The sequence below is a fragment of the Otolemur garnettii genome, unplaced genomic scaffold (assembly GCF_000181295.1).
Source record: "Otolemur garnettii isolate 467f Iridium unplaced genomic scaffold, OtoGar3 scaffold00015, whole genome shotgun sequence".
Lineage (NCBI taxonomy): Eukaryota > Metazoa > Chordata > Mammalia > Primates > Galagidae > Otolemur > Otolemur garnettii.
In genome coordinates this window covers 29,601,911-29,629,757 of record NW_003852410.1, presented here as the reverse complement: position 1 = coordinate 29,629,757, position 27,847 = coordinate 29,601,911, and the positions used below count along the sequence as shown (strand labels likewise).

Below are 27,847 nucleotides of genomic sequence, written 5' to 3'. Positions count from 1 at the left end.
TAATCCTGTTTGAGCTTGAACCTGCCAGTTGTAGAAAACTCTTTACTTAGAAGTTGCCTGCTATAGTTTGAGGAAGCGGAATCAAGAAAGAAAAAAATGCAAATTGGTCTCTGTTTTCTCATTGTGGGGCTTGGATGTTGTGGAAAGCATGCATGTTTTGGGGTCTGAAAACCTTTATTTTGAAGACTTCTACACCTTGTGCTCAACTTCTCTGGGGAGAGTCAGTGGTGGGCTCATTGCCCTGTCTCCCTGTGCTCCATAGGAGAGGTCCATATGCCTTCTGGGAAGACAGCCACCCCTGAGATTGTGGACAACAAGGATGGCACAGTCACTGTCAGATATGCACCCACTGAGGTGGGGCTCCATGAGATGCACATCAAATACATGGGCAGCCATATCCCTGGTAAGTTGGGCTCAGCAGCCTGGTCAGTAAGCCCAGCAGGACGGCACAGTTCAGGGCCCAGAAAATCTAGGCATCTCTCAGATGTTCTGGTCAGCCACTGTGTGGGAAATGGCTCTCAGTGGCAGGCTTGGGAATGTAGTGTTGTCATCCGTGTGAAACCAGGCAGCCTTGGACCCCAGCAGGCCAAGCCAATTTCCAGAAGGGATGATGCAGCTCAGTGTCCTGGGTCAGAGTGCAGGCCTTTGGGTCTGTGGTTGTTTGTGTTTGTCACCGTGCCAAGTATGGGCAGAGGTTGAGCGCTAAGAAAAATGTGAGGCACACTCAGGGACTTTCCAGCCTGGCCTGTAGAGCCCTACATGGCATGGGGGTTTGGGGCGGGGTCAGAGGCAGAAGAAGACAAATGGCTCTTGACAAGGCAAGCCAGCCCAAGTTTCATGCTGTCATTCAGCACAGTGTTAGTTTTGCTCTTTTTACTTTTTTTTGAGACAGAGTCCCTGTTGCCCAGGCTAGAGTACTATGGCCTCCACCTAGCTAACAGCAACTCAAATTCCCAGGGTCAAGGAATCCTCCTGCTTCAGTCTTCCAAGTAGTCTACCACAACGCCTGCTAGTTTTTCTATTTTAAGTAAAGACAAAGTCTCACTCTTGCTTAGGCTGGACTTGAACTCCTGAGCTTAGACAATCCACCTGCCTCAGCTTCCCAGAGTGCTACGATCACAGGTGTGAGCCACCACGCTCAGCCTCTTTTTATTTCTAGTAATTGTTTAAATATTTCTTTATATTTTAATTTAGTATTTTGAGAGTTAACACATTCACATGGTTTAAAAATAAAAGTGATACGGAGGGAGGTTTCCTTCCCACTGTATCCTTCATCTAACCATCTCCTTGAACCTGACAGTGGTTATTTTTTTATTCAATTTCAAAGTAACTTTAAAACCCTGTCTGCAAACAGGAATACAGATTTATAAGCTAGTGTCTTCACTGCTTCCCCCCATCTGGATGAACCATTCTGTATTTGATCAGTTCCCCACTGGGGGACATTTTGGTTCTTCCTACCTTTGGCCATCACTAGTCTATAGCCTTTTGCATCCATCGCCTTATGCTCACAGAGACAAATCTGTGGGATTTAGTTACCGGAGGAGGAATTGCTGGGGGCCAGGTATAGGTATCTATGATTTTTATATTTTTTTAATTTTTTATTTATTTATAGTGTTTTTAGAGGCAGAGTCTCTCTGTGTTGCCCAGGCTGGAATGCAGGTGTGACAATACCTCCCTACAGCCTCCAACTCCTGGGCTCAAGCAGTCCTCCCAAGTGCTAGGATTATTGGTGTGAGCCACTGTGTCCAGCCTATGATTTTGATAGATCTTGCCAAATGGCCCTTCCCAAGGGCTGCTCCAATTCACACATCCGCTGTCCATGGAAGAGAGAGCCTGCTTTTCCACAAATTTGTTAGTGGACTATGCTTTCAGATATTTGGGCCTTTGCCAATGTGATTGTTGGAAAAAAACAATCTCAGGGTTGCTTTATTTGTATTTCTCTAATGAATGAGGTTGAGCAACTTTGTTAAAATACTGTTTGTGTTTCTTTTTCTTTGAACTGAACATTTGGATTCTTGGACCATTTTTGTATTGGGTTATTGGCCTTTATCATATATAATTGGGGGTTTTTGTTTGTTTGTTTGTTTGTTTGCAGTTTTTGGCTGGGGCTGGGTTTGAACCCGCCACCTCTGGCATATGGGGCCGGTGCCCTACTCCTTTGAGCCACAGGTGCTGCCCAGTCGTATATAGTTTTTTTTTTTTTTGAGACGGAGCCTCAAGCTATCCCCCTGGGTAGAGTGCCATGGCATCACGCTCACAGCAACCTCCAACTCCTGGGCCCAAGCGAGTCTCCTGCCTCAGCCTCCCAAGCAGCTGGGACCACAGGCGCCCGCCACAACGCCTGGCCATTTTTTGGTTGCAGCCATCATTGTTGTTTGGCGGGCCCGGGCTGGGGATTCGAACCCGCCACCCTGGGTGTACGTGGCTGGCGCCTTAGCCGCTTGAGCCACAGGCGCTGAGCCTCGTATATAGTTTTTAAGAGCAATTTAAATATTGGAGAAATTGGCCATTTATGAGAGAAGTTGCAGATATTTCTGTGAGTTGGCATTTGCTTGAGTTTATGTATGTATGTGTGCGTATTTGTTTAAAGCAAAAATGTATTTATCTGCTTGTAAGTATTCTAAAGATACAGAGAGGAAAAAATGTCTTTCTCACATCTGCCTTCCACCTCCATTGCTGATGTGAGTATATATCTTTTTAGATATTTTTCTCTGTATCTATAAACATTCATATAATCTTACTCAGTTTTGTCCTTAACAAAATGGCATAATCTTATTAGTATTTTATAGAAACTTGCTTTTTCTTTTTCTTTTTTTTTTTTTGAGACAGAGCCTCAAGCTGTCGCCCTGGGTAGAGTGCTGTGGCATCACAGCTCACAGTAACCTCTACCTCCGAGACTCAAGCAATTCTCCTTTCTCTGCCTCCCACGTAGCTGGGACTACAAGCGCCTGCCACAGCGCCTGGCTATTTTTTTTTTTTTGGTTGCAGCCATTGTTTGGCAGGCCGGGCTGGATTCAAAGCTGCCAGCGCAGGTGTATGTGGCTGGCGCCTTAGCCACTTGAGCCACACAGGTGCTGAGCCTGCTTTTTCTTTTTTTAATGCAGCACATTGTGGATAATCTCTCAAGTTTGTGCACAAAGATCTCCCTCATTCTTTTTAACAGCCCATGAATAGATCAGCATTTATTTAACCAGCCCCCTATTGTTGGACACTGGACTCTTTTCCTGATTTGTACCTGAAGGCTGCCAAAATGAAAGTGCTTGTACAGGGCTGGGAATGCCATGGGCAGGGAGGGCCTTTGTGGGGCCTGTTCCTAGGGATAGCTCTCCTGACAGTGGGACATTATGTTTTTTTGTTTTGTTTTTTAATTTTTTCCCCCAGGACAAAGTCTTGCTCTGTCACTCCAGGTAGAGCACAGTGGCATCATCATAGCTCACAGCAACCTTAAACTTCTGTGCTCAAGTGATCCTCCTGCCTCAGCCTCCCAAGTAGCTGGGAGCACAGGTGTGCGCCACCATGCCCAGCTAATTTTTTCTATTTTTGGAAGAGATAGGGTCTTGCTCTTGCTCAGGCTGTTCTCCAATTCCTGAGCTTAAGCAATCCTTTTGCCTTGGCCTCCCAAAGATTATAGGCATGAGCCAACAGTGCCTGGCCAAGCCTTAAAGCAAATGGCCTTCCAAAAAGACCTTCCCAGTTATATTCTCTCTAGTTGTGGGTCATTTCTCCATACTGTTCAGATGTTACCTTCTGATTTGCCAAGTTGAGTTGAGTTCTTTTGCTTTAACCCCTTTTAACAGACGTGGGAGTTGCTTTTCTTATATTGAAGGAGTAATACTGAGTGGACGCTCTCACTTGTGCTGGGATGGTGAGGTACACTAGCATCTCTTTTTGTCTTCTGCCTCTGCTTAGGAGGCACCAAACCTGCTTTCAGATGGGTGAACATTAAGACTCCAGTTGGGTGGGAGTATTCCTTCACCCCTTAATGAGTCCCAATTTCTTTTGTGCCTTTTGCAAACCCAGAGAGCCCACTCCAGTTCTACGTGAACTACCCCAACAGTGGGAGTGTTTCTGCATATGGCCCGGGCCTGGTATATGGAGTGGCCAACAAAACCGCCACCTTCACTATCGTCACTGAGGACGCAGGAGAAGGTACTGTGTGGCTTACATGTTTATGTATTTCCAGCTTCCTGTTTGAAGACTTAAGTGGACACAGTTCCAGAGCATCTTTTAAAAATAAGACTGTTGAATGGTAGTATTTGTCTTGTCTTTTCTCTCATATAAACCTGTCTTTTCTGTAGGGATACTCTGTCTCCTATCCAAAGCAGAAAATTGTGAAGTCCTCTGTGTTCCAATTGAAATCAGTTTCATGCTATGAAATATTTTATGTGACTCATTCGGAATTTAAGTGTGTTTTGGTTGATGATACTTTTGATCTTTTTGTACATGTATCCACAGGACTTATTTAGTGGCTCTTCTAGATAAAACTCTGCCCATGCCCACTGCATTCATGGAGATGCCTAAATCTATGGTCCTACTGGGATTTCCATGATGGCATCCAGCAGCCGACTGCAGTGACAATCTCTGTGGGTTCCTATTCCATGTGTGTGCTTAGCATGCAGGACTCCATCCTTTTCTTGTCCCATGCACCCTGAGAGTTGAAAGAATTCTAGAGTTGCTTATAGTGAAGAATTCAGACATTTGGGGTGTCTTCTCCATGGGCATTTGTACCATGTGGTCTGCATTTATACCAAGAGGTTTTGACATGAACCTCTTGCCCATGACTCACATGCAGTGAGTGTATCAGTCTGTTGTCCCTGGCATCAGAGCTGCCCAGGATGAATTGTTATCCCTGTTGGAACAGGGAAACTCTCTTTTCCTAATCTCCCCCTCCTCCTTGCTCACACTCACAGGTGGTCTGGACTTGGCCATTGAGGGGCCCTCAAAGGCCGAAATCAGCTGCATTGACAACAAAGATGGGACATGCACAGTGACTTACCTGCCCACCCTGCCAGGAGACTATAGCATTCTGGTCAAGTACAATGACAAGCACATCCCTGGCAGCCCCTTTACAGCCAAGATCACAGGTAGGATTGCCTGGGTTGTGGGGGCTTCCTTGTAGGAATATGGTCCCCGATAGCCACCCTCCTCCTCAGACCAAGGACAGCAGGCTAGATATCTGTTTGAGTTTAAGTTTCACAGAGACTCCTTCAGAAGGAATGGGGCTGCAAATCCATCTTTGGACTGCAGGGAAAAACAAGAGCTACCACTTTAAGGTCATGTATTTTGTGCCAGTGTGACTTGAGCATGCAGAGAGCAAGTCTCAGATTAAGGCATACAAATAGCACTACTGTGTGAATATGGGAACTCAGACCTGCCCTTCAGCATTACTGCAAGGCACATTTTCTGCTGTCCCTTTTACAGATGGGAAACAGGCTTGGCAAGGTGATGGCTTAACCGAGTTCACATGTGGACATTCTGAGATTCAGATCCAGGTTACCCAATTCCAAGTCCATGCTCCTACCCTCTGTTCTGCTGTCTGTGTCCAGATCATGCTCTTCACAGGATAGGAGGAAAATTCACACAACAAGGTTCTTCCTCATCCCCACAGTCTTTAGCCAGTCTGTGGAGCACCCAGTAATACTGTATGGACTGTGGGCATTGTTTGCCTGAGAAATGCCCAGGGGCATGGCAGGCAAGTGGGAGATGCCTTGCAATGCTACAGATTCCTTTAAAAAGTAGCCCCTGAGAACTCAGGTCTCCAGGTCCTGCCAGCTCCTGGTCTTCTCCATAACCAGGCAGAAGTACCAGTCATTTGTTGTTGGTCAGGACTACCCATTGTCCAGCTCTCATTTTTTCACTTACCTTTTGGTGTTGAGTTCTTGCCTGTCCATCTCAGAAGGGCATGTGTTGTGGGGTCTCTGGAGGGCTGGAGTGACCACCTGTAACAGGAGTCTTCTTGGGGGGCTGTTTCCCAGACGACAGCAGACGATGCTCCCAGGTGAAGTTGGGCTCTGCCGCTGACTTCCTGCTCGACATCAGCGAGACTGACCTCAGCTCCCTGACAGCCAGCATTAAGGCCCCATCTGGCCGTGATGAGCCCTGTCTCCTGAAGAGGCTGCCCAACAACCACATTGGTGAGCTCAGGCGGGGACGTCTTGGGTGGGAGACTGGGATTGCCGTAGTCCTTTCTTGGGATAGTGATGGCACACTGAGCATCGTTGATTAGCCTGCTGCTGGCTCACATGTGGTGAAAGTCCAAGTGTGCTTCTGCACTGTGATGTTCACATTCTTGGAACTCAGGTTGTTGGAAGTCAGGAAAGAAGTCACCGTTCCATTCTTCAGTGTGTCTCCTGCTTTCTCTTCCTCATGTCCTTCCCCCTCCCCTTACACCCACAATCTGTGCTCTGGTTCAGGTATCTCCTTCATTCCCCGAGAAGTGGGTGAACACCTGGTCAGCATCAAGAAGAATGGCAACCATGTGGCCAACAGTCCTGTGTCCATCATGGTGGTCCAGTCTGAGATTGGTGATGCCCGTCGAGCCAAAGTCTATGGCCGTGGTCTGTCAGAAGGCCGGACTTTTGAGATGTCTGACTTCATTGTGGACACAAGAGATGCAGGTCTGTGGGGGTGATCCCAGAGGAAAGACCCAGGGCTTGTGGGAACTGGCTTTTTGCTCAATCTGCTGCCTCTTTTTATCCTACCAACTTCCTTTTCAGTCCACCTGTACCACCATTTAAGACTCATGACCACTGGTAAAATAGGTCTTATCCTTGTTTTATAGATGAAACTGAGGATTATAAGGATTATAGCCCCATCTGCTCTGGGATTTGAACTCAGAGCTACAATGACTCATAGACCTCTGTTTTATTATCTATCCTCCCACCATTGTTCTCAGCTTCCCAGAGTCTCCTGGACTTATCCCAAGCAGATTGCTAGATGCTGGCCAAGATTATGTTCATCTGAGCAGGGCTTTCATAGAAATAAGACATCTCTTTCTGTTCCCTCTTCGAGATGGTTTGCATTTGATTGGGTCTCTCCCAAGCTTGCTGTTTTCTCATGCCTTTGTCTTCTGCCTTCTTGATTGATAGCCACGCTGGTGAATTCCAGACAAAGCCACAATCCCAGGGGAGGGGGCCAGAGAGACTCCCTACTGGTTCCTCATGTTGTTAAACCATCACATCTACAGAACTACTCAAGGCTCCAATTCTCAATCTGTGGCTGATGAGAAACCCCTGAGGCAGTGCATGGGGCTCTTGGAGGCGGGTGGGCAGTGTCCTCTCCAGCTGGTTGCACAGGACCTGTGTTCTGTGGGCTATTAGTAGGTAGCCTTGAAGAAGGGGTCAAAGTCATGTTCAGCAGCTTATGTCAGAGCCCTAAACCTGCTCATCTGCCTCCAAGCAGGGGCTGCCATTACTTTTTTTCTACTGTCTAGGACTAGTTTTAACTTCCAGGATTAGGTGAATGCAGCAATGCATTGATTGAGCTCCCCCTTCCTGAGGAGCTGCCATCAGAACAGCCTGGGGCTGCTGTGTTGCAGGTTATGGTGGCATATCCTTGGCGGTGGAAGGCCCCAGCAAGGTGGACATCCAGACTGAGGACCTGGAAGATGGCACCTGCAAAGTTTCCTACTTCCCCACTGTGCCTGGGGTTTACATTGTCTCCACAAAGTTTGCTGACGAGCATGTGCCTGGTAGGTGTGCCCCTCTGCCTGCCCTCTATGATGCTTGGGCTCTCTGCAAATGCTGTGCCTTGGCCTTAGGGCTGCTCACAGAAACCTTCTTGGTTTTGGCAGGAAGCCCATTCACTGTGAAAATCAGCGGGGAAGGCAGAGTCAAGGAGAGCATCACCCGTACCAGTCGGGCCCCATCTGTGGCCACCGTTGGGAGCATCTGCGACCTGAACCTGAAGATCCCAGGTGTGCATGGGGGCAGGGGGGGAAGGCAGCAGCAGGGCAATGGGCACCTTTGGGAACTAAGTCCAGGCACGGCCCAGGACATACTATGTTCTGTGGTAACCTTTTTATTTCATTTTACTTTATTATATTCTATTTATTTTCATACAGACCCATCTAAGAAAAATAAATCTGTTTACCTGCCACCTTTTTCTTCTAAATGAGAATAGCTTTATTGGGTGTCACATGGGGGAAACAGATATGTCTCTAGATTTTTAAATTTACTATCTGTTGGACGGTGCCTGTGGCTCAGTGAGTAGGGCTCCAGCCCCATATACTGAGGGTGGTGGGTGGGTTCAAACCCAGCCCTGGCCAAACTGCAACAAAAACAAAAAAATAGCCAGGCACTGTGGTGGGTGCCTGTAGTCCCAACTACTCAGGAGGCTGAGGCAAGAGAATTGCCTAAGCCCAAGAGCTGGAGGTTGCTGTGAGCTGTGACACCACAGCACTCTACCAAGGGTGACAAAGTGAGATGCTATCTCTAAAAAAAAATTTACTATCTCTTGAATAGAATAATGTCAGTGAGAAAACTGGCTCTGCTGATGGCAACATCCAGAAGTATTTAAGAAGTGGTGGCCAGATGCCACCCTTCTAACATTTCCATCCATCTCTTTCGTTCCTACAGTTAGATTGAGGGCAGTGCTACAAAGCCAGGTGGCCACATCTAGCCCTTCCACAGGGAATTACTCTATGAGGGGCCCAATTAAGCATTGGCAGGCCACACAGTTGTCTAAAATGTGGCCTATGTCCCTGCCATAACGAATCCTCCCAAAGAGAATGTTCTGCTAAAATGAAAGTTTTGAGATTCCTCTGCCCAGAAACTAGCACGTACTTGTGGAGCTTAAATAGTCCATGTGCCCCAAGATGGGGGGAATAAGTGCCACCTTATATCCCACCACCCCAGGAGATTATGGTTCACAGTTCAGGCACAGAGCTAGACCCTCGCTGGTTCCATCCTCCCCGACACGTGTGCTCGGTTTCCATCACAAAGGTGTACTGCCTGGACACATCATTGTGGTTATCTTTCCATCTCAAAAAACACTTTCGCATCATCTTCTTAACATCCCTGGTGAGATTCTGTTTTGTGTCCAGACATGTGACCCTCAGTTGGGTGATCTCATTTCATACACACTCCTCTCCGTGCCTCAGCTCCTATCATCAGTACCACTCTGACATCTGCCATCACATGCTCAGGATGTTGGCCGTGGGTCAGGTGCCCAGCAGTGGGATTGCTGGGCTGGGGCAATTAGACCATGCCCTGGCAGACTGCCCTACAGGAAATGTATTGGTGCCTATTTCTCCATGTTTCCCACCAGCCCTGGGCACTGTCTTTCCTTCTTACTTTGGCCAGTTGGCTGGAAAAGTACGGTCTCCAGTCTTCAGTTTAATTTCTCGGATTACTAGGGACCTACCCTGTGTTTTCATTTGCTTTACATGTCTCATTTCATGAATTATCTGTTCTGTTCTTTTGGCTTATTTGTTTCTTGAGGGACTAGCAAGTATCTCTATGCAGAATAGACATTTCCTCTTTCTCTTCCAAACCTTAACTATTTTTTAATTCTTTTTAGTTCTTTAGGACTGGTTGACTCTAGGTAAGACTTGCTTTTCCCCTCATTACCCACACGATCCTCTCTCCTCAGTTAGAGTGGGAGATAGGACCTCAGGACCCAGGCCATGTGGGCCATGCCAGTTTTAGCTGCTGTAAGAAAGCAATATAAACTCATGGTATCTAACAGAAATTTGTTTCTCACAGCTGTGGCAGCTGGAAGTCCAAGGTCAAGCCCACCGTAGTCAGGTTCTGGTGAGGGCCTTCTTCCAGGTTGCAGAGTGATAATTTCTTCTTATATCCTCAGGTAGAGCAAGGAAGCTCTTGGGGTTGGGAAGCACTTACACTGACATCATGACCTCTTCTAATCCTGACTGCCTCCCAGAGGTATTAAGAGGGAGGCCCCTCTTACCGCATTGGTGGGTAGGGGTTCAATGGAGGAACACGAACATTTAGTCCATAAGAGGAGATCTTCTCAATTTCTCTTCCTTATTCTGTCCTCAGGGCTCAAAGTCACGAGCTGCTCAACCCAGATCCTGTAGGGCTGAAGGGTGCAGTTTCCTACTGGCCGTAGGTGATGCCATGCTCAACACCCTGCATGTCCCCACCGTGTCAGTGCAGGCACAGTCACTAGCATGACACGAGCAGCTCACATGGAGCAGACTTGGTCTGCATCCCACTGTTGGTGACCCAAGGCATTGCTTTTCTGAAAGTGCAGCCTCTGGTCTTCGGTTTGCTCAAAGCTTCGCTCATGCATGGTTTCCCCTTTGTAATTGGGACTGACGTGTGTGCACTTTTTCCTCTAAACACATTGTGTCTTGTTGCCTTGAAGAAATGCCAAAGCATCTTGGAAGAAAGAGATGATGACTCTTGTTTTCTACCCTTGTGGGAAAGAGCCTGTCTAAGCATGACAGATGGCAATGTCCCCTTTGGCCTAGAAACATTTGAGCAACCCTAGTTCTTTATGTGCTGTAACTGCCAGCTCAGGCTCTGGTTGAAAGCTGCCATGTAAAATTAACTCAGCTTCGAACAGGAAGGTTGTAAAAGTACTCAGTGGGGCAAGAAGTGTCAGGGCCCTGGCCCTAGAAAGCTCCTGGCCCTGGGTGACCTGAAGGGCCCTACTCACTTGGTGCTGGTGTAGGAAGGCTGGCATCCAGCCTGAAGGGGAGGAGACCTGAGCACCCTACATCTGCCGGCTGTACCACCTTGCCCTCTGCTGCTTGTCCTGTGTGCCATGCCCTGCCCTGCCTCAGGCCTTCACCCTAACCCGCCTCTCTTTCTCCCAACCTCCCACCCTCTTTCAGAAATCGACAGCAGTGACATGTCGGCCCACGTCACTAGCCCCTCCGGCCGTGTGACCGAGGCAGAGATTGTGCCCATGGGGAAGAACTCTCACTGTGTCCGGTTTGTGCCCCAGGAGATGGGTGTTCACACGGTCAGCGTCAAGTACCGAGGGCAGCACATAACCGGCAGCCCCTTCCAGTTCACTGTGGGGCCACTTGGTGAGGGAGGCGCCCACAAGGTCCGTGCAGGGGGCCCCGGCCTGGAGAGAGGAGAGGCAGGAGTCCCAGGTGAGCATTCTGGGCAGAGGTGTCACTTGAGAAGAGTAATAGTTGAGCCTTGGCAGCATGAGAACTGCAGCAATTCTAAAGACAAGGCTTCTGATAGGTAACAGTAAGGGGCTTTCTTTAAAACAAGGCATCTGTAGCTAAGTTGGGGGATTCCTTGCTTACGCATAGCTAAGCAGGTTTCTTGCTAAGAGCCTTCTTGGAGCCCGTAACTTACTAGTGTGCATATAGAGAGAAGCAGAGTAATGACTCTGTTTCTAGAGCATCTTGCAGGGCTAAAGTTCTGCAGAACATACTAGAATGCTGCAAAATCACCGTAAAGGTCCCTTCTCATAGTCACTGCTGGTGGAAAGATCTGTAGGGGGAAAAAGTGAATATTCTCCTCTTTTTCTGGCTCAATTTAGGTATATTTAAAAGATGCCAATTTTCTCCTAACTTAGTTACCATTGATGATGCTTGGTAAACCTCAGCAATGGCCCTTGCTTGGGTTCTGCTTGAGGTTAGAGAAAAAGGAAAGGGCTGTTCAAACCCAGCACTGTAGGTTTAAACAAAAGAGGGACAGGGGCTCTACTGGGCATGGTCACTAACCAGGTATTTCTTCGCTCTCAGCCGAGTTCAGCATTTGGACCCGGGAAGCAGGCGCCGGGGGCCTCTCCATCGCTGTCGAGGGCCCCAGTAAGGCCGAGATTACATTCGATGACCATAAAAACGGGTCATGTGGTGTGTCTTATATTGCCCAAGAGCCTGGTATGTACCAAGGGTTTCAGGAGAACATTTTTCTTATTCGAAAATGGTTAGGTTGTAAGGAACACAAACCTATCAAGGTAGCTCAAGTAAATGAGGACTGTATGTATGTGGGCTCCTGAGAGAGGCTCCCAGAAACCTGACTACAGGAAATACCACCAGCCCTCCACGGGGTGGGAATCCTTACCCTCGTCTCTCATCATTCTCTGTTGGCCTCTCTGCTTCTTGCTTTCATTCACTTGCATCCTTCTTTCCACTGACCAGCCTCTGTCTCTGCCCATCATGACCCATGGCTGGCTGCCCCAGAAGAGTGGCCTCAGCACCTGAGCTCCAGAGAACAGGAGTTCTTAACCTGTAGTGTGCCACTGACTCTTGGCATCTGGTGACCATTCTCAGGATAATGTTTCAAAGCATATAAAATGAAATACATCTGATTACAAAGGAAATCAATTCTGTTAAAATATAGTTCTCAAAATATAAGAATATGCAACATGTGTAGAAACATGTATGTTTTCATTAATATGTTAAATCATAAGATTTGGTGTCAGTTTATTAACTCCCTCAATTTCAAAATAATGGCAAGTGTAAATGATATGTTAAGATACCCGTAAAACTTGTAAATGATATAAAAATATCTGTGATTTTTATTGGTGATACAAGTCACAGGTATATCTAAATGTGCTATGATTTCTTGTTGATATTTTTAAAGAAAGGAAGTGATAAATTTTGATTAGAAACTAGTGAAAATAAAGATGTCATTTTTTTCCCCATTCAAGTTCATGGATATCCTGAATTCTATACATAGATAATTTGGGGACCCTGTGGACCCAGAGTTAAGAATCCCTGGCCTTGGCAGCACCTGTAGCTAGCTCAGTGGGTAGGGCACTGGCCACATATACCCAGGCTGGCGGGTTCGAACCCGGCTTGAGCCAGCTAAACAACAATGACAACTACAACCAAAAAAATGGCCAGGTGTTGTGGCAGGCACCTGTGTTCTCAGCTGCTTGGGAAGCTGAGGCAAGAGATCACTTAAGCTCAAGAGTTTGTGGTTGCTGTGGCTGTGATGCCACAGCACTCTACCAAGGGCGACTAGTGACACTCTGTCTCAAAAAAAAAAAAGAAAAAAATCCCTGGCCTTATCCAACTAAGAAAATCATATTGGCCCGGACACAGCTAGGTATCCTCTTTTGACCAAGCAGTTGTGGCCATCGAGAAGGTCTGGGTCTCTCTGGAGGCGTTTTAGCACTAGGTAAGAAGCAATAGGACATTCTGGAACCACCACTTCAGAATCTTTTTCCTGTCCTCACAGGCAACTACGAGGTATCTATCAAGTTCAATGACGAGCACATCCCCGACAGCCCCTACCTGGTGCCAGTCATCGCGCCCTCTGATGATGCCCGCCGCCTTACTGTTATGAGCCTTCAGGTGAGACGCAAGGAAGCATCCAATTCCTTGGCCACAGGCCAACCAGTGAGACCCTGGGGCTCCTAAGGCCGCTTCAATCCCCCCTTAGGTGCTAAGGCCCCATTCACCATTTTGACCACAGATATTGCCAGCTGTGAGGGAGCTCTCCTGTGGCGGAATCAACAGAAGACAGTAGGGGCCAGCAAAAACAGAGCACATACCTCAATGTTTGCGGGCAAGTTTGTTTTTAAATGTTAACTTAAGAGAAACAAAGGAAGCCTGTTAAGGGATAAGGAGGGCTTTCAAGACAAAACAAACACAAAAATAATAATCTAGTGATTAGCCTGCAATTGTTGGCTATCTTTTCCTCAAGAAAGTCTATTATAATTTATTTTATTATGACTTATTTACAATAAGTATGCAAGGAACTAAAGAACCTTACAGGTGTTACATCAGCAAAACCTTGCTGGCAAGTAGATTCTCTTGATCCCATTTTAAAGATGGAAAAACTGAGGTCTAGAGAGGTTTGGGCTACTGGGAACTAGCTAGTTTGAGGAAGAACGAGGTCTCTGTGGGTCCCAGTGGTGTGCTCTTAAATGTAGCCTCCTTCATCCCCACTCTGACATCAGGCAGATTTGTTGTGTAGTCAGACCTATCAGGATACCAGGATGTGTAACTTTGCTTCCTGTCTTAAGCAGGTCACTTCATTCAAGGTTGCGTTAGCAGATGCCTCTGGACATTTGCTTAGGACACTAAAAAATAATCAGTTGTCATAAGTAGCAATTATGTTGTGGAATCACCCTAGAATCCCAAAATATGATTTCTGGGAAAGAGAGTTTCTAAATAGCCTTCAGCTGCCCCCAATTCTTGAAAATACTGGATTGATTAAAAACTAATCCTGTGTCTCAGATTGGTGATATTGTTGGATCTAGTTCCATGCACTTGGTTTCCATTTGAGATTCTAATCTTATTCTGAGGGGAATTGGGATACTACCAGTTGTTCCAAACATTAGTCTTTCATTTAGGAACGCAAACAGAACCCAAACCACAATCATAGTCCACAAATTGAAGAGGCCTCATCTGGAGAGCACCAGGGGTCCTAACTGGTCACTGTGGTGTAGATGTTTTTCTTGTGTTTCATTTAAAGGCTTCTTAACAGAAGTTTCTTTTGTGGCTCACTTAACTAAAACCTGTGGAGGGAGATAAACCCAACATTTGTTGAGGGCAAAGAGCTGCCTTCGTGCTTCTGGAAGATTTCTTTTGGATCTTCCGAGGCGTTTATCTTCCTCTTAAGGATTTAGTGGCTAGTGGATTCAGGTAATGTAAATGATTCTGTACCAAAGGTATGAAGAAATGTTCCAGAAAACTTTTCTGTAGAGTTCTCTCATCACGTTCAGTCATAAATATTTCGAAACATGTGCAGCAGGGTATATATCATCTTTTGTAACCAGCTGCTACAGTGGGAGGGACGTGTTCACCAGCATCGTCCTCTGTTCTTCCTGGGTCATTTAATGCCAAGTGATATGTAAATTATTTATCAGAGATTTAGCGGAGGCCTGCGCAGCAGCATCTGGTGCTGGTTAGGAAAGAGAGGCATGCATTGTTTGGTCTTGCTTGGGAGACTTTTTAGAAAATTGGAGTCGGCTGGTACTTTGTTGGGAGGCGGGTGGGATGGGAAGGATCTGGTGATCAAAGACTCCTTAATTTCATGTTCTGTGCTTCCTCCCTGGTCTCTAATCCCCAGGGCTGCACAGTTCAAAAAAGGTTCTCCAGTGATGAAAACATTCCATGTATCCACTAGGCAATGTGGTAGTCACTAGCCACATGAAATGTGACCAGAATAACTGAATTTTTAATTTTAAGTGCTTTAAATTTAAATAAATAAATAAGCAAACAGACAGACAGACATATGGCGCCACACGTGGCTAATGATGACCAAATCAGGCAATGCAGTTTTAAGGTTTTGCAACTAGGATGTGGTCCTTGGGCCAGCACCTGTGGTACCACCTGGGCACCTATTAGAAACATAATATTCCAAGCCCCAGCATAGACCCACTGGATCAGAATCTGCATTTTAACAAGACCCTCACATGATTTTCTTGCACATTAACTGCTTGAGAGTTATCTTCTGAGAAATGACTGTCCAACCAAGCCATGTAAAACCAGCTGACTTGTAAAACTTGGCTGTTCAGGATCGGCCAGTCTTAAAATACCAGAAATGTTGCTGCTGTCCTTTGTTCCTTACCACCTCCATTTCTAATCCTCTCCTCCCAGAGGAGGATATAGTTTACAGGACAAAGCATGAGGAATAAAGCTGATCCAAGGAAGAGTGAAAGCTGTATTTCTCCCTGTTGCTTTATGTAGGGTATAGACAGCTGCTAAAGGCACATTAATATTTAATAATAAACTGACACCTTTAGGCCTTTCTGTGTAAGGACCAGGCCCTGTGCTGAGTGTTTTGCCTGCACAACTCCTCACAGCATTTCTGAGATGGATTCAGTTATTATGCCCATTTTATAGATAAGGAAACTGAGACTCAAAGAGGTTTAACAATTTAGTTATATAGGAAATGGTAGTAAGCACAGGTGCAGCTGATACTGTGGTATAGTACAGCCTCCTTTACATATGTAGCCCTTTACAGTAAGTTCTCCATTCCCTGAGATAACCAATAGCAATGACCTAAAACATGATTTTGTTAGCTGCCAGGCTTCTCCTGAAAAGGAGTCCTTATGTATTTGACCTGGAAGGTGCTGGGTTTTCTGGCTTGCATAGGTCTCGCTTGGAAAGCTGAGACTGCAATCCTATGGACTGGAATGTCTCAAGTCTCCACCTCCCAGGAGCCATCTCTTGCAGCCGCAGTCAAGATGATTTACATATAAGATCCTGCACGTTATGTGTCTCTAGAAATGTAGAATGACTCACCTGCTTTTCTGTTGTCAGATGTTTTATGGAAAAACAGTCCAAGACTATTTTCATGAAAACTGTCACCTGGAGTTCCAGGTCGGGTCAGTGTGTGCCACTGACTAGGAACACCAAGGGCCATAACCTGTCTAATGTATTAAATTCTCAGGAATCGGGATTAAAAGTTAACCAGCCAGCATCCTTTGCTATAAGGTTGAATGGTGCAAAAGGCAAGATTGATGCAAAGGTGCACAGCCCCTCTGGAGCCGTGGAGGAGTGCCACGTGTCTGAGCTGGAGCCAGGTGAGCAGGAGGCCTGGTGGGGGCCCACCAGCACCTTCTAGCAGCATGTCCCTGCAAGTGTGCGTCCCAAAGGTGGGCTGATCAGTCTCATCACTGCCAGTGAGCCTCTGAGTTCCTTCTGCTGTTGCCAGACATTTTTTTTTTTTTTAATAAATTAGGATGTAAACATTTGCCAGGGAGACTCTTTACTTTGGGATAGAATGCCCTTTCTTTCTTTCTTTTTTCTATTTCTTTTTTTTTTTTTCCTTTTCTTTTCAAATGCTTCTTCATTATCTGCTAGTTTTTTTAGATTCCTTTCAGATGACATTCTTCATGATTTTTCTCATATTTTAACAAAATCCTACCTGTTTTTACTGCATCATCAATCTTATGACATGGCTAAAGTACATGACCTCATTTTACTCTGAGGGAAAGATGTATTGATGTTCCTCTCTTAATGTGAAAAAGAGCATCTGAGTCTCTAGAGCCTAATGTCTGAAGATTTTACTTGCTCTGTCGGTGCCTTGGTATATGGTGTTAATCAGCTTTAAAGAGACCATTTCTCCAGTGCACATTTACTTAGTGTCAGAGACTTGGGAGGAAGGTAAGGCTGAATAATTCATTATTCTTGCCCTTAAAATGCTGCTCAGAGTCTAATGAGGACCCTGCCAAAAACTGGTGCTGACTCCAAGTGATCACCAACACCTGGATCACACCTGGGCATGAGTGGAGCCAGCTGCCCCTGGAGCACTTGGGCTTTAAGAGGGGAGGGTGGAGACCCTGCTGGGATGTGAGGGGGAAGGGCAGCACTATAGGACTTGGGGTGGGCAGCCCCATAGGGATGCACCTCTATGCAGAATTACCAGAGGAGGAGAGGGCTTGGGTGGAGCTTTGGCCGACACAAATTCAGAAGGGATGAAGAATACAAGGCGCCAGGGAGGGGCCGAGAGACCAGAGCCGTAGCAGAACAGGTTCTCTGCGTGCCAGGCAGGAGGGCTTCCAGGAGGACAGGCTGGTCAGATGGTGCACACTGGATGGAGACTCTGGGTGCCCATTTCAGTTAACAGATTATCTTGCCGGATGCTGTGACCCAGCCACCCAGCCAAAACCTAGCCCTGTGAGGCACTTGCTAACTCTGAGCTTAATTAAGGAGCATTAATTCCGGTTGGAAACACTTGTTTCCCCTTCATGTGACTAAGTAGAGAATGTTGGTGAGAAAGGAAGAAAGTATTCTTCTAAGGTGGGGGCCAGAGTATTAAACATAGGATTTGAGATTTGGATGTATTTTCCAAAGGGTTTAAATCCAGTGCCCTGGGCACCAGGTTCCCAGGAGAACTGACCGCTAAAATGCTTTAAAATTGGCCTTGCAGGTTGGCCCATTGTCCTCAGTCCTCACCGAACTCAGTGGTCCATTTTCCGACTTCACCTGTGTCTTTCTGTGCTTATTCTCCTAGATAAGTACGCAGTTCGCTTTATCCCCCATGAGAATGGCATCCACACCATTGACGTCAAGTTCAACGGGAGCCATGTGGTTGGAAGCCCCTTCAAAGTGCGTGTTGGGGAACCTGGACAAGCGGGGAACCCTGCCCTGGTGTCTGCTTATGGTGCAGGGCTCGAGGGGGGCACCACAGGTAACACATTACCCCACTTCTCCAAGTCTTAACTGAGCTGGCCCAGGGACCAAACCAGATGGAAATCTTCAAGCCCCGTGGAAGCCTTTTATACATGCTCCCCCGGGGAAGTGGAATAATAATGCACACTTTGGAGGCTCTTGCTGTCCAGAGTTGTTTTGGGAGATGTGGTTTGACCTGCGATAAATCCAGAGTGAGGGCTTGATGGCCATGTTATCACACCTCGTTACTGTTTGTTGTGGTTCAGATGTCTTCCTCTGCCAAGTTTTTTGACCCGGACAGGATGCTGGTGGTCAGGGAATGCAACACAGTGCCATTAATTTTGAGGATTTCTCTGCCTGTGTCTGGCGAGTCGCCTGAGAGGCCTCCTACCCATCTATCCAGTCCGTTAGGGATCCGAGCTCCCTGAAACAGATTGAAGTGGCAGTAAAACCCATCACAGCCTGTCTCTTCTTCCTTTTATTCTCTGATAGAGGAAGAGAAAAAAACGGAACCATCCAAGGATCTGATGCTTTTTGGACCTGTTACAATTTATTGTTCATCTTTGCCTTAGATGGGATACATTTGAATGTAAATTGTACAGGCAGTTGAAGTATATAAAGTGAAACTCACTTTGGTGTCTTTGCTTCCTCCCCCATCTAGGTTTAGAAGTAAATACTGCAGTTTAGGGAGGATCTTTAGGGAAGATCTGTCTGTCTTCAGTCTTGGTTGCTGGGCTGGTTCGCAAGTTGTTATATTAGGCAGACACAGAGTTTTGCTTTTATTTTGCTTTTGTAGAAGTCATCCTATCACACCTATTTTGGTGCCTCTTACCTTTTCATCTTGACAGCTTAAAGATCTGTCTGTTTCAAAATACACAGACCAACCCCCTTTTATAATTGCCGCAGCTGGCATTCCCACTGTGAACTGCAGTTATGTGAACAGTCCCCTGGAAGTGGGCATCAGCGCGTCAGTGTCATGGGGAATGCCTGGGTAGGGAGCCTGTCCTTTTAGGCTTCTGCAGGGACTCACTGGAGCATGGTTCTGCATTTAGTGTTACTTAAGACCCTCTTGGGAGGGCAGGCCATCCTGGATTCTCAGGTCCCTTGTGTGTGTATCCCTTTTAATCCCACACTGTAAAGTGAGTGGGATGGAGCGGGCTCACCTCCCACAGATGAGGGGATGGGTGGTTGGTTAGCTGGCATCTAGCCCTGAGGAGCAAGTATCCCAAGTGGCTGAGGGACCCTGCCCAGGTGCAGAAGTGACTGATGGGCTGGCGTGCTGCCCAGGACTCTGGCCAAAGCAGTGGCCTCAGCAAAACCACCCACATGGGTGCCTTGAGTGCTGCCAGACTCCCCAGGCAAATCCAGTCTGGCTCCATGCTGGGCCAGAGGCTTGCCTTTTGTGAAAGGCACAGTATCATTTTGCCCAAAGTGATGTCCATTTTATAGATGAGGAAAGTGAGACACAGAGAAGTGTAGTCACTATCCAGACCTAATTGGGAGGAGGCAGAATGATAATTAGTCCAGGCCTGTGCCCGCAGCTGCTGAGACTCACACCTATCTAAGTGGATAGGCTGTCCTAAACCAGGACCTCTATTGGGTCCCAGATGCCCTGGAAGGGTTTCTAGGCAGCAGTATAGGCATTTGGCCCCTAGCAAGTCACCCACCATCGAGGGCCCAGGTAGGGTCATCTTAGCACACAGCAGGCCTTGATTCAGGCCCCGCACTGGGTAGGAGACATCTAACCCTTCTGCTAGCTCATGCCAGCTGTGCCCAGGGCCTTCTCCCACTTCCTCTTGGCATTTTGAACACCTTGAGAGCTCAGGTTTCAGGCTGTGCTTTGCAAATGCTGGGTGCTGCAGAGAGAAGGAGCTGGTCTTCTAGGGAGGCTCCCAGCCAGGAGCGGAGAGGGACAGAGCAGGCCTGTTTCAAACCCTGTGTAAATATTGCTCTTGTCACGGGGAAGGCATCTTGTTTTTCTAGTCCTCTTACTCCCAAGCCTTTCCCCAAATATCCATTCTGAGATTACACAGCTGCAGTGTGAATGGAATGAAAAGGTATCTGTGCTCAGCTGCCAAAGGGCCCAGCATCCTGACCTTCCAAACAAAGCAGACTTCCCTGTGTTTTTCATGGGTGGGTTTTCTGTATCTGTTGGCTCAAGCTTTAAATGGTCCATTCTGCAGATTTTGAAGCTGGGGAAATGTGGGGAATTTGAGGTGGGACTCTCTGCTGGGGGGTGGTTGAACAGTTGGGAGTTAGACCAGGGAGTGCTAGATTCTTTCAGAGGAGCTGAGCAATTTTCCTACAGAAATAGTCCAGGAGCCCCAGTCTGCCCTTAGTCTACCCAGAAGAGCCTCCTTCCCTCCTGTTGCCCCCTCACCTGCCTTAAAGGTTGAGCTACTTCCTGGACTTGCCATCCGCTTTGGGTCACCTCTCCCTGCCCCTCACACAGCCCCCTACCTTACCTGCTGCTTGAGGGGCTCGTTGGCTGTGTAGATCAGATACCCTGACCAGGGTCAGATAGGAGGGGGATCTTGGGACAAGAGCCTCAGGAGCTTCCAGAAACAGCTGCCTTGTGTTTGAGGGTTGCATGATAGCAGCTCCTTTGTTTCATTGATAACCAGAACAATGATTCTTTCTCTGGTCTAGGAGCTATAATTAAACCAAAATGCTTCCCAGCTGGGGCAGTGTCTCAGACTCTGGCAAAGGTACAGGCCTGCATGAGGGGTGCTGTGCTGGGGAATGCCCCATAGTGGGCTCTGGAGCAGGCATGCATCTGGTGTTTGGCACCCACACAGCCCCCACTGACCATTTCATTCCCTACTGAACTCGAAAGGAGGCTGAGGGAGTGGAGCTTTGTGGAGCAGTGGAGCCAGGCAGGAATGGCTTGTGGTCACTCTCCTTTGCCCCAGCTTTCCCTGCATCACAGGGCAAGATGTCTGTGCAAGAGGACTTCACCAGGCCAGCCATAAGGTCAGGTGTCTCAGGGCTGCAGTTAGAGCATCTGAGGCTGCTCCACTGTGGCCAGGAGACACACCTGGGCACCAGAGCCATACAGACATGGTTCAGATCTAGCTCTACCACTTTCTGGTTGTATAGCGTGACTGGCCACCTCCTGAGCCTCAGTTTCCCTTGTGAAAGCATTCTATGCCATATGCATGTAGTGATCCTCAGCACAGGATCCGGGGCTCCAGTGGACACATTTGCTCGGTTAGTGGGAGCTGCTGTCTGGTCCCCATGCTTGTTGCTGGTATTCTCGGCAGAGTGGGTGGGCAGTAGTTTACAGTGGTGTCAGTCTTCAGCATTGTGTCTTGGGCAAGGAGCCTGAGGAGGAAGGGAGGAGACACTGGCCCTCCTGGCTTCTCCAAGTCCACACAGAGGAGAAAGGAAAGGTCAGTGGTGCCCATGCCTCCCCCACCCCAGAGGCAGAGCTGGAGCCTGGCAGCTGAAGCAGCACTGTGGGCTCACAGTGTGACTCAGGCTTCTTGCCCTCAGCCAAGGCTCAGGCCCAGAGGAGAGAACAGGGTGTCCAGGCGGCTGGTGCATGTGGGCGAAATGTCGGCCACACTCCAGGGCCTGAGGTTTTCTGTGCCAGGAGCTCAGAACTGGTATTCCCACACCACCCCTTCTGTTAGGGGACCAATGTGTGTCTTCCCCACTGCTTTAGTGCTCCTGGAAAGGCCTCCCAAACCACACCCCCATCCCCCCAACCATCAACACACCATTCCCTCTTCCTTCCAGGTGTCCAGTCTGAATTCTTCATCAACACTACGCGAGCAGGCCCAGGGACATTGTCCGTCACCATTGAAGGCCCATCCAAGGTTAAAATGGATTGCCAGGAAACCCCAGAAGGGTACAAAGTCATGTACACCCCCATGGCTCCTGGAAACTACTTGATTGGTGTCAAATATGGTGGTCCTAACCATATCGTGGGCAGTCCCTTCAAGGCCAAGGTGACAGGTAATGATCACCTCCTTGGGAGTTATTTCTCCTCCCTGAGGAATAGGTCTTGTTAGAGTAACTATAGGAACTGTGTATTTTAGGTATGTTGAATTTACTTTAAATCTTCAATGTCAAGAAGTAGTATGATATGTCAGAGAGCAAGTTTGAAATATGCAGGATGAGTCTGCAGCGTCAGAGTCGAGAAGTTGAGGAAACATGTTAGATGGTTTTCTGTCCCTAATAGAAAAGAGGATGTCCTTATTTATGTGGAGATGTGAAGTCCTATTATTTATTTAGATCAGGGCCTGAAAAATCCCCTCATTTCTAACTGTCACTTTTAAAAATAATACAAACAATTAAATTTTATAAAAATGTGCCCGCTTCAAACAAACACTTGAAACCACCTCACAGTCCACCACCATAGGCAGCCATTCTAAATATTACGGTACATCCTTTCCACATGTTGTGATTCAATGTTATAGAAGGAGTGTCTGTTCATTACAGAACAATTAGAAAATTCTGGTAGAAAAATCATCCTCTCTTGTGGAGAGGATCTTTGAGATACTATATGTCCTCTCAAACTTTTACACTGCCTATACATAGAGTATTTTCTGTTGTGGGATTTTTTTTTTTTTTTTTTAAAGACAGGGTCTGGCTGCATCTCATGACATAGAGTATAGTGGTGTCATCATAGCTCACTGCAACCTTAAACTCCTGGCCTGGAGCAGTCCTTCTGCTTCGGCCTCCCCAGTAGTTGGGGCTATAGGCATGAACCACCATGCCCAGCCCATAGAGCTGGGCACTATGGGCACTTTACATAAATGGAAAGTGTGAATTCCACTGGGTGGCACATCATTATATGTGTGTGGGGGGGGAGGGGTATTTCTAGGCCTTGTCAGCCTAGAAAGCCAGATCATAGTTGTATGAGGTGGGACCCTAGGGGGTCTAGAAGTCATTATGGGTATGTAATAGGGATCTAGAAGTCATTATGGGTATGCGATAGGGATGTAGTGGCTTCTGTATACAGGTGTCATGGTTTAGGAGCTCTTCTGGGCTTTCTGCAAGGGGCACTGGCCTGTCCTCTGGCTGAGAAACACCTCTTATTTCAGCTATTCACGCCCCTCTCCTTCTCAACCTTCCTCCCATGTTCTAGGTCAGCGTCTGGTCAGCTCTGGTACAGCGAATGAGACCTCCTCCATCCTGGTGGAGTCGGTGACCAGGTCTTCTACGGAGACCTGCTATAGTGCCATCCCCAAGGCATCCTCAGATGCCAGCAAGGTGACCTCCAAGGGAGCAGGGCTCTCAAAGGCCTTTGTGGGTCAGAAGAGCTCCTTCCTGGTGGACTGCAGCAAAGCCGGTAGGCAGTGTGGGCCTGTTCAGGGTTGGGGGGGGCCCTTGCTATACTTCAGTCTTCCCTGCTGAGGTTTCCTGTAGTGTCCATCCTCCACGTAACCCAGCCATTTGCAAGGAACCAAGTCTATTACCCTGTTTTATACTTCAATATTTTTAAATATTTCCTTCCCTTTTGCTTCTTATTTCTTTCATATGACCTCAGAGTGGATAGGCAAGTTGGGTTATCCCCACTACAGATGAATAGACCCAGTCAGTAGCCCGTCCCTTCCCTGTCACTGGTTGCTCTAATTGCAGTTTGAACTTGGGTATTGATCTGGGTGTCATGATCAGTTGCTTGGGTTCTGGCATCTCCACCTGGGCTGGAAACCTGGCTCCACTCCTTCATTCATTCATAAAGCTGATTAGCCACGTGACCTTGGACAAGCCACTAAGTTTCTCCCTAAAAATCAGTTTCCTCTTCTCTCAACTGAGAATAATAATAATACCTTCCTTAAGGTTCTTGTGGTTGTAAATGAGAAGATGGTAATAGTCAACACCTCACTGTGTGCTAAGGGCTTAACCCATAACTTCCGCACACCTCACAACTAGCTTACGAGTTAGGAACCACTGTCCTTCCCTATTTATAGATGGGGACACTATGGTAGTAAGAGGTGAAGTTCCATATCCAAGGTCACTGGGTAGGAGGAGCTGGACAAAGATTTGCATGTGCACCTTAGGCTCTATGAGTCTCTGTGTATAAATTACCAGACTGTCCCGTTGTCAAGGGGCCCCAGCTTCATTATAGACACTCAGCAGGCTGTACCTTTGGCTCCCATAGTCCTGTCCCTGCACTGGTGTACCGCGTGGAGTAACCACCTTTTCTACCTCCCAGGTTCCAACATGCTGCTGATTGGGGTCCATGGGCCCACCACCCCCTGTGAAGAGGTCTCCATGAAGCATGTAGGCAACCAACAATACAACGTCACATACGTTGTCAAGGAGAGGGGGGATTACGTTCTGGCTGTCAAGTGGGGGGAAGAACACATACCTGGCAGTCCCTTTCATGTCACAGTGCCTTAAAACGGTTTTCATCAAATCCTGGGAGACGTTTTTGTGGTTGCTTTTGTTGCTTGTTTGTAATTCATTTTATATAAAGTTCTCCAGACTATTTGTGGGTCTGAAACCCCATCCCTAAAACATTCATATCCTCAAGTGCCTTCAGAAATAAGGCCTAGACTTGACTCTTGATGGACATATTGTGGAATCTTAAGAAATGCAGGCTTGTTCAATGGGCTCGGAAGATCTCGAGCATACTTGGTTCAAGTTGAAACTCTTGGTGACAGAGACTACCAGCTGCAGACCAAGAACATGGGCAAAACTGACACTTTTTAAATGAAATGGACTAGACTAAGCTACTGGTTAACTCATCAATGTTTTTGAAACAAGCCTAAGGAATGGGGGAAAGGGAAAGGAAGAGACCTAGTTTAGGTCATTAGTAGCTGGGCAGATGGCTTAAAGCCAGCTTAATTATTCCAGCACCCGTATTTTGTAAGAAAAGGCTCTAGGAAGCCAGCATTGTCACACTACTTATTACCAATCCCTGTGCTCAGTGGCCTTCGTACACTTCTCAAAGGAGAGAGTGGACGTGGTGGCAGATGAGCCTGAATGGCATCCAAGTGCCTGACCCCTCACTGGGACAAGTGTTTCTTACAGAGTCATCAGACGTGACTGGCCTGGCAGCCATGTTTCTGCTTTAGTTTTTTCAAGTCCATTTCAGTTGCTTGGTCTGAGGAAATTCTACAGTGGGAAGCAGCACCCTACTTGCCAAAGATCCCTTTTAACCAACACTAGCCTTTGTTTTAACACATGCTCCAGCCATTTGTCAACCTGGAGAGTCTCACCAAAACATTTAAAGTGACCTCTGGTGGGTCCATGTATTAGTGCCCTCATCATGACACTCAGCATCCATCCCCATCCAGCCCTATGGTCACTTTTTCTGGAAAAATGGTATGTATAGAGAGGAGAGAATGAAGTCCCCTGCTGACCTTTGGCCTTCAAGTCAGGGAATTGTCAAGGGGGAGGGAAAGGCTCATTGTGGTCTTTTCTCCCTTGGGCTAAAGCTGTGTAGCTCACATTGGCTGTGTTCTTGGCCCTGACCACGTGTCATGTGAAGCCGTTTGGAAAACAGTTCGCAGGTGCAGAAATCTAGAAATGGGGCGGAGGGCATTTTGTGTACTGTCCTGACTCTGGGATCAAATTAAGGCATCAGGAACATTGCCTGACAGCAAAATCAAGATGAGTAGCATGGCTGGGCAGGCAGGCCTTTCTGATTTGCTGCTTGGTCCTGAGGAGGGTGGTGGCAGGGGTGGGTGCTGGTGGCAAAAGCCCACCTGTAGAAACTGGAGCAGCCCAAAGCCTGATGTGAAAGGACCACAAGTGTTGTAAGCTGGGATGTGGAAGCCAAACTGGAATCAAATGCCGACTGTAAATTGTATCTTATAACTTATTAAATAAAATGTTTGCTCCATAAAGTTCCCCTGGTGTTCTTGGATGGTGTCATTTCTGAGTAAATGGTTAGAGCCTCCGACCAGCTTTCCCAAACCTTGGCTGAAAGGACACAGATTAGCAACTTGTTTCAGCAGTGAGCCTGGCTTCTTTATGTGGCCTGGGGCGGGGGGCTGGGGCGTCTTTTCCTGATTATGTTGGGAAACTCTCATTCTAGGGAATGCTACCATCTTCTCCTCCTTCTCCTGTTCTCTCGCTTTTCTGCAAGAAGAACTTTTGGTTGCTGAATGCTCTTAGGATGGATGTGTACCCAGCACAGCAGTCCCTGACAATACTAACTCAGGTGCTGTACTGTACATTTGCCTGGGTCCTGCCCTTTTTGACCCTAGAGTGTGAGCTCTACCCTCTGGCTATTCTGTGTGGAACTGGGAGCCCCCAGGTGAGCCCCTGGCAGGTGCTACAGTGGTGCTAAGTCTGAAGTCAGAGCTGGGGTCTTGGCCCCCCCAGTGGAGAGAAAAGCAGGGAAGGGAGACTCTGAATCCCTTTTGTGCTTCTCTGACACCTGCTGCGATCAGGATGGCAAGTTATTTATCTCTCACAGGTGGGAGGAAGAGTGGAGGAAAGGAGGTCTTCTGCCCCTCCTGCTGAAGGGAGCAGCCTTATCTGTGGCCTACACCATCAAGGACTGTCTCCTGGACTCCTATTCCACAAAGGTCCGTGGACTTTGCAGAGTCCATCCAGGCTCTGCCTAGTGGGGTCCGGCCAAGCTGCTGTATAGTGCTGGGTTTGCCCACAGAGAAGCACAGGGCAGCATGGATTTCTCCACCTGGAAGCCTGGCCCGTTTCTGTTGGGTGCATTTGTAAGTTAACACGGACTTTGGCATCAGCACCTCAGAGCTTAAAGATGACTCCACCATTCGCAGGCCTTGTGGCCCTGGGGAAGGTGCCTTTCCTCAGCTCTGTGAGCCAGTTTTTTTTTTGTTTGTTTTTTTGTTTTTTTGTTTTACAAACTCTTGTTTCGAGGGCTGACTTTCAATAGATCGCAGCGACGGAGCTGCTCTGCTACGTACGAAACCCTGACCCAGAAGCAGGGCCTCTGTGAATGGTTTAGCCCCAGGTTCCCCACGAACGTGTGTTGCGTGACAGGTGAGGGGGCGACCGCCTTTGCGGCCGCGCCCGGTTTCCCAGGACTAAGGGCGCTCCACCCCGGACCCCAGTCCGTGGAGTGCGCCGGGGCATGAGCCAGTTTCTAGGCAGTCGTGAGAATGAAATGAAATCCTACCAGGAGCTGGAGGGACAGTTTCCTGTCAGAGTCTTTTTTGTTTGTTCTGAGACAGTCTCACTGTGTCACCCTCGGTAGAATGCTGTGGCGTCACAGCTCACAGCAACCTCCAATTCTTGGGCTTAAGTGATTCTCTTTCCTCAACCTTCCAAGTAGCTGGGACTACAGGCGCCCACCACAATGCCCGGCTATTTTGTTGTTGTTGTTGTAGCTGTCATTGTTTAGCAGGCCTGGGCAAACCCGCCAGCCCAGGTGTATGTGATTGGTACCCACAGAACCCCATCAGAGTTTGAATGAGAGCAACCTGTGGCAAACAGCTGCTAGAACTGACACTCCTCCACGAGGCAGCCTCGGGTGCCCCTGGTGGTCCCCCTGCACGGGGGCAATGGTGATGCTAGGGCACTTTTCCTCCCTACAACCAACTGGTATCTGTTACATCAAAAACATCTCAGGGTGGAAATCTGTGGGCCTCTCTACTGGCCTATGGCTAGAACCAGAGGGCAGCTCTTATCTGTACCTGGGCTTGGTTGCCATGGAAACCAGCTGTTGTTTGTGCACACACCTTGAAAACTTTGAAACTTGGCTCTGGACAGGTACTTTCTGACTTTCACTGGCTGACTTTGCCCCTTTCCTACTAGGAGCTGATGGTGTGGCCGATGGAGGTTAAGCAGATGGCTGCACCCTGCAGAGGCCTTGCCCCCTTTTAAGCACAGATGCTGCCTCTCCCTCTGCAGATTACCCAGTGCAACCCAGGGAAGCACTCAACGGGCCATGCTGCC

At 47.7% G+C, this 27,847-nt stretch overlaps 1 protein-coding gene across 2 annotated transcripts in view; it reads left to right on the top strand.

Moving 5' to 3' along the window:
- FLNB (filamin B) overlaps window positions 1–24,382 on the top strand; it is a 153,682-nt gene extending 129,300 nt beyond the window's left edge. For both annotated transcript variants that reach the window (XM_003785545.2, XM_003785546.3), the window contains 15 exons: window positions 263–403; window positions 4,021–4,149; window positions 4,911–5,084; window positions 5,976–6,134; window positions 6,414–6,617; window positions 7,538–7,690; window positions 7,793–7,915; window positions 10,802–11,068; window positions 11,675–11,812; window positions 13,119–13,234; window positions 16,284–16,416; window positions 17,850–18,026; window positions 21,749–21,967; window positions 23,103–23,306; window positions 24,174–24,382. In XM_003785545.2, coding sequence (XP_003785593.1) covers window positions 263–403; window positions 4,021–4,149; window positions 4,911–5,084; window positions 5,976–6,134; window positions 6,414–6,617; window positions 7,538–7,690; window positions 7,793–7,915; window positions 10,802–11,068; window positions 11,675–11,812; window positions 13,119–13,234; window positions 16,284–16,416; window positions 17,850–18,026; window positions 21,749–21,967; window positions 23,103–23,306; window positions 24,174–24,361 — 2,525 coding nt within the window. In that variant the 3' untranslated portion in view covers window positions 24,362–24,382. The remainder of the gene's footprint in view (window positions 1–262; window positions 404–4,020; window positions 4,150–4,910; window positions 5,085–5,975; window positions 6,135–6,413; window positions 6,618–7,537; window positions 7,691–7,792; window positions 7,916–10,801; window positions 11,069–11,674; window positions 11,813–13,118; window positions 13,235–16,283; window positions 16,417–17,849; window positions 18,027–21,748; window positions 21,968–23,102; window positions 23,307–24,173) is intronic.
- The last annotated feature ends 3,465 nt before the right edge of the window (window positions 24,383–27,847 follow it).